Source organism: Sceloporus undulatus, chromosome 3 (genome assembly GCF_019175285.1).
Source record: "Sceloporus undulatus isolate JIND9_A2432 ecotype Alabama chromosome 3, SceUnd_v1.1, whole genome shotgun sequence".
Taxonomy (NCBI): Eukaryota; Metazoa; Chordata; class Lepidosauria; order Squamata; family Phrynosomatidae; genus Sceloporus; species Sceloporus undulatus.
The window spans coordinates 74,545,307-74,555,823 of NC_056524.1; the positions used below are offsets into that span (position 1 = coordinate 74,545,307).

Below are 10,517 nucleotides of genomic sequence, written 5' to 3' on the forward strand. Positions count from 1 at the left end.
CACCCCACGCCCCGCGGAAAGCAAACAACCCACGCCCTTCAACTCCCTCCGCCTGAAAGAGCTCCTGGCCAGTTTTATGGGGCACCAGCGCCACAAAATGTAGGACATTCAAGAAAAAGGGAGGACTTGATCAATTCAAAGCTCCAAAATGTAAGTGCCTGCTTCTTAGTCCTGCTCAAAAGGGACGGCGTTTTGGAATTCATCCCGGACAGAAGGTGGAAATGGAGGACAGGTCTGGGGAAAGGAGGACGTCATCTGGACTCCGCCGCAGAAGGGCTTTCCGTCCCTTGACTGTGGGGACTCTGCGGATGCAGGTTGACCCCGCGTCCTCCTTTTCCAGGACATGTCCTCCACTCCAACCTTCTGTCCAGAAGGGATTCCCAAATGTCCTGCATCCTGAGCCTCAGCAAAAAGCATGCATTTCTAGGGGTCTTTCTAGCTATTCTTTGGCCCTGTCCTCCACTTCCCTGGAATGTCCTCCATCTCGAGCCTGACTAAGAAGCATGCATTTTTTTTTATTTCTAGGAGCGATTTTAAGCATTCCTTTGGCCATGTCCTCCTTTTCCCTGGAATGTCCTCCATTTCAAGCTAACTAAGAAGCATGCATTTATATTTCTAGGGGTTTATCTAATTTTTCTTTGGCCCTGTCCTCCATTTCCCTGGAATGTCCTCCATCTCGATCCTGACTAAGAGGCATGGATTTCTAGTTCTGGGAGCTTTGTAAAGCTGTTCTTTGGCTGCTGCGGCGGGGGCTCCTTCCCAAGGAATTGCTGACCTGAGATGCCGGCCCCGACGACCACCACGTCCCACTCCTGGCTCATGGTGCTCCGCTGGCCCTGCAGCCCCTGCCTCCGCCGGTCCTGCTGCCCTTGGCGCCTCCAACGCTGCGAGCGGCCACCGAGGAAGCCTCACTGGCTGCACGAGCAGAGACAGCAGCAGCAGCTGGAAGAGGAACCCTGGGGAGTTCCCTGGAGGGTCTCCCTCGCTCAGGCTCCGCCCCCGACTCCTCCTCCACTAATCACGGCAGGGGAGGGCGTGGCCAGGGGACTCCTCCTCCGCCAGGTGAGCGAGCAAGGCTCGTTGGGGAAGACTTGCCCATAGAGAATCATTGGAGAATGCTTGCCCATAGAGAATCATTGGAGAATGCTTGCCCATAGGGAATCATTGGGGAATACAGGTACTTGTCCATAGAGAATAGTAATTGGAGAATACTTGCCCATAGAAAAACCATACTTGCTCATGGGGAATCATTGCGGTATACTTGCCCATAGAGACACTATACTTGCCTATAGGAAATCATACTCATCAATGTGTGTACAGTCAGCCTTCCTTATCCATAGATTTTTTTATCCCTGGATTCAAGCATCCACTGCTTGAAAATATTTTTTAAATGTATAAATTCCAAATAGCAAACCTTGATTTTTTTATTTTATATAAGGGACACCATTTTGCTGTGTCATTATATTTAATGGGACTTGAGCATCCATGGATTTTGTTATCCACAGAGGATCTTGGAACCAAACCCAGCGGATAACAAGGTCTCACTGTATTGTCTTTATGCCTTCAAGTCAACTTATGGCAACCCCATGAGATTCGCAAGGGTTTCTCAGGCAAGGAATACACAGAGGTGATTTTGCCAGTCCTCTGAAATGTAGCCTACAGCATCTGATGTTTCTTGGTGGTTTCCCATTCAAGTGCTATCCAGCGTTGGCCCTGCTTAGCTTCCAAGATCAGACACAATCTGGGTCTTTAGGGCATAATTTGTTGTTGTTGTTGTGGTTGTTATACACCTCCGAGTTGATCTCGACCCGTGGCAACTCTGTGGATGAGATATCTCCAAGAACCCCCATCCTCCACTTAGTGGTAGAATTCAAAGATATAGCTGTGTTGGTTTGTAGAATCAGCATGTAGAGAGAGCTTGTAGCACCTCTGAGACTCACTGAAAGAAAGAAGTTGGCAGCATGAGCTTTCGTAGACAACAGTCTATTTCTTTAGATGCATTTTACCCAATGTATCTGACGAAGCAGACTTTAGTCTACAAAAGCTCATGCTACCAACTTCTTTCTTTCAGTTAGTTTCAAAGGTGCTTCAAGATCTCTCTATGTCATCCACTTAGTTCTCCTAAACTCTTACTTGCGACCTTCTTAATATAATCCACCCATCTAGCACGCAGCCTACTCTCCACCTTTCCTAGCATTTATTGTTTTTTTCCAAAGAGTCATGCCTCCTTGAGACTCTTGTCCTCATGAATAAATTAAAATTTTAAAAAATTAAAAATAGCTGGGTTGTATTTACTTCGATCTTGTATTTGTTTGATCTATTCAGGCTGCATCCCATATCAGACAGGCTTTTGCTGAGGAGCCATACTAAATGTGCCAAACAGCTATTGGGCAGCAGCAGCAGTGTGTGTGTGTGTGTGTGTGTGTGTGAGACATTGTCTCAGAGACAACAGCAGCGTCACCATAGCTAACCCTTGTTAGTACTGCACAGAAGGAGGCACAGTAAACCTTTTTTTGAATGTCTTTTGCCACAAAAGCTCTATGGTGAGATAATCCAAAATGAAACAAGAGAATTCCCAGAAGGATGAAATTCCCAGGTCAGAAGGAGTTGCTGGAGAGGAGCAGAGGACAAGTGCGAGAATCACTGTGACTAATGATGCAACTGGACTCAAGCCGAAAGCACATTCATCTGTTGACATGGTCAGAGGTAGAAGGAAAGTCAGAAGCTGCATAGCACCTATTATAGGAACATGCAATGTGATCAGCATTAATTAGGGAAAGCTAGACATAGTAAAACAAGAAATGGAACATATAAACATTGCAACACTTGGAGTAAGTGAGCTAAAGTGGACCAGAATTTTGAGTCAGATAATTATATATTGTTTTACTCAGAAAATGAAAGTCTAAGAAGAATTGGGGTGGCATTAATAGGGAGCAGAGATGTAGCAAAAACATTCACAGAATAGAATGCAAAGTCTGAAACAACAAGACTTAAGGGGGAAAAACATCAATATAACCATAATCCAAGTTTATGCTCCAGCTACAGAGGCAGAAGATGAAGACGAAGTTGAGTCATCAGAAGTCAAAGTTGATTTGATAGCCATTAACATCCAGAACAAAATTTAATAGATAGTCCACCCTCTGTTTTCATTCTGGACCCCCCCCCCCCCCGTGAAAATGGAGTTTCACATATTTTAAGGCCCATTGGCTTGAATATAGGTGCGCAGCCACAGGAGCATGCGTGCATGTGCCTTGGGCACATGCCCCATTATTTCCCCTTCCATTCGTCCCTCGCACATAAGTGAGGGATGCAGTTTCCAAAATTGCAAGAACTGAGGGAGGACTGTATACCCAACTTTCTCTTAAATCGGACCTAAGTCCCAATCCTAAGAAGGGAGTTCCAGTGGCTGGGAGCAGCCACCAAAAAGAAGCACCTTTGCATTCCTACCATATGTGCCTATGGGAATGGTAGGATAAAAAGAGTGTCCTCTGCTTAAGATCTCAGAGCCTGCATGGGATTGTATGGAACAATATTGTGTCCGATAACTTTGACCTAAGCTGTATTTATAGGCCCAATTAAGCTGTTCGAATTGTGCCTGGAGACAAACTGGTAGTCACAGAACTTATTTTCTGTTCCTCCCTGTAACCAGTCCTAGTAAATAATCTAGCTGAAGCTCTTTGGACCAGCTGAGTAAAAAGGTTTGTTTGTGAAGAAATTTCCCCTCACCAGGAAAGACATTTATGCTTAGTAAAGTGGAAGGCAATATGAAAAGAGGAAGACTGCATTACAGATGAATAGACATAATTAAGGAAGTCATGGGACTGAGTCTGCAAGACCTTGGCAGGGCTACTGATGACAGGGTGGTTTGGAGGACATCATCATATGGTGAAGTTGACTTGACAGCAAGTAACAATAATACCAATCTTCCCCAACCTTCAGCATGTAGGATAGTCTCAATGACAATTCACACCATCCCCAGCCACCATGGCCCTTGTGTCCATCATTATTATTGGAATACCTCTGTTAACAAAGCCTCTGACAAAAAAGCTCCTTTTTACAAATTCTTGTCAGTCTGCACCAGTGTACCTGCAGTAAATAATCTGATAAGCAGGCATGAACATCAAAATGATGTTGGATATTTTATTGTTTTTAGCTGTTTTGAATTTTGAGGTAAACACTTTGTGCTTTTATTTTGTCTGTAACCCCGCTTTGATCCACTGGGAGAGACGGGGAAACATAAATAAAATTTATTATTATTATTATTATTATTATTATTATTATTATTAAAACTGAAAAAAGAGGAAACAGATAAGCCTGCCCCACCAATTACCCCCAGCATGTTTTAAAATCAACTGGCCACCAAAATGAAAATCATACAAAAAGTGGAAGCTGGTGAAAGAAGAGATTCCTGGGGGTCTTTCAAAAGAAGCTATCAAACAATCTCTGAAGGGTGCCGAATATATTTTGTGGACCTATACAAGGCTAACATGCTGTGGTTGTTTCATTTTACATATGCATATTGTTAGTTTTGAATAATAAGTTTTTTGAAACATGTTCAATTGCTCTTCTTTTTTGTGGTGGATCTCTATACTTTCCATTTTATATCTGCTTCTGGTACTACATTTTTTGTTAAAGAGGTAATGCCTGGGAACACATCTACCACATTAAATTGTACAGTAGTAGTAGTAATTAATAATATTTTGGTTTTTCATCCCTTACAAAAATACAACAAGGGAGCAGAGATCAAAAGGAGGCACAGGGATTAGGTCGGAGAAAAAGAGGAAAAGGCTGAGCTGGGAAGGGAATGCAAAACACTGTCTATTAAGTGGCATTATAGAGGGTTAGGACTGAGCAGTGAATATGGAGAGTTTCACTCCAACACTCAGTGCTCAGTTTTACAATTCTAGGCAGTCACACAAACAGGCATCTATTAGTGTCCTCAGTAAACCAGTTTGTCATGTTCAGGCTGGTCCAGGAAAGACAGCAAGTCATCAACCCAGAGTACAGAACCATGGATAGCTCCAAAATGACAATGGCTGGCGATGAACTGAGACTTATTATATTGGTAGCCTAAGACTACTCCCTGCAGCATCCATGTTTCCAGGCTCTACCAAGTATTAAACCTTAAGACATAGCTCTTTGTACTGAATATTTACACTCCGTCTTCTCTTCAGGACCTGCTTCTCAGGTTGCTATACTGGCTCCTAGGACAATGTAGCTACTAGAGGAGAGGCAGCCTGTTCCTGTGGTGGTCCAGGCTCAGGAGATGCAGTGTCTTCAGACTGTAAGCCTAAGGGCAGGGAACTGTCTGATTACCAATTTGTAAGCCGCTCTGAGAGCATTTCTGAAGAGAAGGGAATAAATAAATAAATAAATAAATAAATCATTGCCATGTAGATCTGATAAGGGCCTCCTTTGTATTTGCCTTGATGGGAGTTATTTGGGTTTGTTTAAAGACAAGGCCCTTTTTTACAGGCTACCTGTGTTTTTGGAGATAACCAAGGTAGTAGATGCCCTGAAATACCCTTGTTTGGGCTATTTTCCCACACAAAGTTTGGCATGGCCTGGGAAATCCCCAATATGTTGACCTTGCTCATGGAAGGGTAAACAGAAAAGTCTGTAATGCCTTGCAGAAGGGATTGGACCACATTCCTGTCACATCCCACTGTTTTATTCCAGTGACCAGAGTTCTGTTGGCTGATGCCATTTCTTTGTCATAAAAGGGCAATCTATTATTCCTGGGACTAGCAACAGGAGTGAGGCCCATGTTGGCTGGCCTGGTGGAGGAAAGCGACTAAGAACACATTTGTCCCTTGTCTTTGCTGGTTATGCAGAGGGGGGATATCAGACTTCGGTGTACACCTTGGCACTCCTTTGGTGAAGAGCTATGGGCTATGAAATCACCTTCACAGGCTAGGGAGTTTATGAGGCGAAGAAACAGCCTCCCGTTTGGGCTGATCGGGGGGAGGGGTGGTTCTCTCCTGTAAAGTCTATGGGGTGGGAAGTGTCCTTGGTTTACCTTCCAGTAAATGGCCAGCTGGGAAGCAGTCCATGATTTTGGATTGTTGTTGTGGTCAGGTTTTTCACCCAAGGGAAGGCTAAGGAAGTGGTCAAAGGTTGATGCCTGTGTCTCAGCTGGACCTGCATCAGGTTGCTCCCCCACTTTTATTGCTTATCTCCAGATTCAGTTTAGGTCAAATAAAGTGGTCCTCGTTTAACCCAGTGTCTTGTGTCTGGCCTTGTTATTTTGTGGATGGTCATCAGTTCACAGCTTCTGGACTGCCACAGCACTTCTCCTGGACACAATGCTGTTGCTCTTACTACTCATCATTGGCCAGTGTTGTCCATGTTTACCTCCAAGATGCCACCAGCTGTGAAACAGACAGCTCTCCCCAACAGATGTCAGATAAGACAAGACCCTCTTCTCCTTCTACCTGTGATCTCCGTGTGTGTGTGTGGGGGGGACTCTATTTAACATGTTTTGGGGCATTTACAGTTGGCCCTTGGGATTCACAGATTCCATATCTACAGATGCAACCACCCACAGCTTGAATACACACACACACACACACACACACACACACACACACACACACACCAAAAAGAAAGCCTTGATTTTGCCACTTTACATACGTAAGGGTCATCATTTTGCTATCCCAGTGTATTTAATGGGCTTTGAGCATCCACAGAACCAAACCTGAGTGGCTATCAAGGGCCAACCATACGATGCTTTCTGTGTCTGCAGAGCTTTACTGTACCATTCAGCACTGTCTCGAAAGACTTTTGACATGGCAGTTTAAATAGACTGACCTGCAGCTGCAATCTGAAGGTTATGTAGGTGTGGGTGGGAAGAGATACTGGCTGAAAATTATTATTGTTAGCATTTATTTATAGAGTATAGAGTAGGATTTGCACAGCAATTTACAGAGATCTTTACATAGATCAAAAATCGAAACCACTCTTAGTCCAGGCTCTACCTACAATATTTAAGATATAGAATTATTCTCTCAGTACATCTGTCCTTGTTCCCATCCCCATAATGCTGTAATTTACAGTGACTTAACATGGATTGAGCTCAACCAGTCTCGGTAAGTCAGGTCTGATGGGCCACCAGCCAAGGCTGCTAGAGGTCGAAGAGCTGCCTTGTTCCTCATTCTTCTTGACATTTCTAGTTTCTAACAAACTCAGTGCTCTCCAAACATCCTCCTCCTACTCTTGAAACTCACTCTGCAATGAACAGTAAGTGCTATTAATGAACAAATCTAGTAGTAAACACTTTTTTGAGACAGAGGGACATGAATTACCACATAACTAGTTCAATTTAGCTAGTAATTCTCACACTCTGAGATTGAATTCTGCTCACCAACACATTAATTTGTAAAGTCTCATTGGTGAAAGGATTACTAATTATCACATAATTAGCAGCATTTAACTAGTAGTTTCCAAATTATGGGAATGCCACTATCTGTGGCTTGAATCAAATAGGATGGATATTATTTGTTCAACTCTGACAGCTGCATACCTGCTCGGAGGTTTCATTATATCAAATTAAGAGGTATTCCAACCCTCAGAAAGCATTCACTAGGGAAACATAAACAATTTATGTTAGGTCAGAGAAATGGAATTTTTGAAATAAAGACAGCTGGACTTAAACAAAACCTCTGCTTTCTAGTTTTTGCCTTTCCTTATCAAGCTGATTTCCCCCCTAGACAGAGTTAGTACCAGATTATAAGAATTTTAAAAATTATTTTATGAGTTCTTATTATGTATTATACTCAATTGCCCAGTTATTCCCCCAGCTAGTGATCTTTTCTTTTTATCAGCATGATCAAAGTTCTAGCATCCTTAATAAGCCATTTTTTTCTATCTTATATTACATGCAATTTCTAGACAAAGAAATTAGCCTTTGAAGAAGTATGATTTTATATCTTTTGAAGGTCATAGTTCTCAGCATCAATAAAGCTCTGATAAGCATTTTTCTGTCCAACGTACACTATGTACAGTAGTTGCAAGATACTTTTTAAAATGTTCAGAGTTCTTTTATACAGTGAGCAGTGGTGCTAGGCTTAGAGTAAATCAATAACCAACTCACTCCTGCTGTCATGATGGCTGGGTTCAACAGCTGATTCAAAATCACTGCTGTTAACTATAGTGAGAGAAAGCAACAATATGCACAGGGATGAAAAATTGATTGCAAAATACATATAATATACTGACATTTTATTAAAACATGAATATATGTAATGCTTTCCATGCAAATTATTAATTAGATATTTTTAGGTGTTAAATAAAAGCTAGGAGATCCAGGGTGGTGTAGTGATTGGAGTGCTGGACTAGGAGACCAGGGTTCAGAACCCTTTGCATTCAAGGAAACATTGGGCAAGTCACTCTCTCGGCTTTAGAAGTCAGTAGCAAACCTCCTTTGAATAAATGTTGCCAGGAAAGTACAATGACATGGTCAACATAAAAGAGTTTATGTGAAGGCACATAGTACAGTGGGCCCTTGTTATCTTCTGGGGTTTGGTTCCAGGACCTGCCATGAATAACAAAATCCATGGATGTTCAAGTCCTGTTAAATACAATGGCACAGTAAAATAGTTTCTCTTATATAAAATGGCAAAACCAGAGTTTGCTATTTATACATTTTTTTTTATTATTTTCAAGCTGTGGGTGCTTGAATCCGCGGATAAAAAATTCGTGGATAAGGAGGGCCAACTGTAACAGCAAAATAAATAAATAAATAAATAAACAAACTAACTAACTAAATTATTGTCATGTACCTTCATGTCATTTCTGACTTATGATAACTCTAAGGCAAGCCTATCATGAGGTTTTTTTGGTGAGATTTGTTCTAAAAGGGTTTGCCTTTGCCTTCCTCTGAGGCTGAACCCACTGGTTTTCCATGAATGCGTGGGGATTCAACCCTTGGTCTCCAGAGTCATAATCCAACACTCAAACCACCACACCACACTGACTCTCAAAAGCTAGATATAAATCTGCTTAAACGCTTAGCAAAGTCCACTAGGAAATACCATTGTTGCAGTTTCTTATCAGTATTGTGACTGAAGTCTAAAACAGTGAAGCACATTCAGCTGCTACATATTCTTGGCAGAGGAGGAGAAACTCTGTAACCATTTTTGTTGATTGGAGAAGAGCATGTTCAAATGTGGTGTGACAGTGGAGAAGGAGGAAAGAGAGAGCCATTTGGAAAAAGCAGTCCCCTCCTGGTTGCTGAGAGTAGATGGTGTACTTCTTATTTTTATTCAGGCCTTCAAAATATCTAATCACACCAATGATTCAACACCTTGCCATACAAAAATTGGACTGCAATAAGGATCTAAATTTGGTATGCTACCAGACAATGTGAAAAATAGATTTGCACTATTGAACCTAATTGACTGGGAACCAGATGAGCTCTGGACTGAAGCAGGAACATTGTCAGGGAGGACACTAGCCAAAAAGAAAGAGAAGCCTCAATAGACAGAAGAAATTCTTCAAGCAGTCAAGGACATAAGAGAAGCAAAAATAAAAGAGTACAAAAATAGAACCAGAACCCTGATACCAACTGTTTATCCTTGTGTGCAGGTATAAGGAGAACTACAATAATAATCAATGCAGAGAAATAAAAGTTGACAACCAAAAGAAAGAACAAGAGACCTCATCAACAAGACCCAAGGAATCAAAGGAAAATTAAAACGAAGAGTAGAGATACTTTATGATCAGCAGGAGAATGCACTACATGACTAATGTCCAAAACACACTGCAGAAATAATCCAGTGTGAGACCTTTAACTACCTGGCTCAATGCTAGGGAACTTTGGGAACTGCAGTTTTATGAGATACTGAGCCTTTTCTGTCAGAGTGCTCTGGTGCCATAATAAACTACAATTCCCAGGATTCCCTAGCACTGAGCCAGAGTAGTTAAAGAGGTCTCAAACTGGATTATTTCTGCAGTATGTTTTGGAACATAGCAGAAATAAAAAGCCGATGGAAATTATACACAAAAGAACTGTATATTAAGTATTTATAAACTATTCCATTATAGATATCACTACAAGAAGCTCTCTTCAGGAAACTGAGGCCCTATACCAGGGGTAGGCAACCTTTTTGAGCCGGGGGCTGGGTTGCTGTCCCTCAGACAACTGGGGGACACATTTATCATTTAAACAGCATACCTCTAAAGTGTCTCGAAGCAGCTTTATTTTGGCCTGTCTGTATCAGTGTCTGAGAAATTCAGAAGAGAAATTGATAAAGTACAAGTAATCAATTATGCTAATCAAAGATTACCATAATAAATTCATGATGAAATCCAGGAAAGAACTAGAATGTGAGGGAATGAAATACAACTGGTTTTTATATAAACAACTAAGATTTTGAAAGAGACAAGAATGAAATAGAGAATATGTTTTTAGAAAACTGTAGACACGAGACAGCAAGATTTTTATAAGTTTTTCTCAAACAAGAATTGGAAGATTATTAAAGATTCAATGATAAAATGGGCCCAAAATATTGGCCACA

The 10,517-nt window shown here is 41.6% G+C and overlaps 1 protein-coding gene across 1 annotated transcript in view; it reads right to left on the reverse strand.

Moving 5' to 3' along the window:
- The window catches only part of LOC121925515 (amine oxidase [flavin-containing] A-like), a 56,141-nt gene extending 55,160 nt beyond the window's left edge, over positions 1 to 981 (reverse strand). The window contains 1 exon segment of the mRNA XM_042457744.1: positions 776 to 981. Within this exon segment, the coding sequence (XP_042313678.1) occupies positions 776 to 821 (46 nt within the window). The 5' untranslated portion in view covers positions 822 to 981.
- Positions 982 to 10,517: the final 9,536 nt, after the last annotated feature.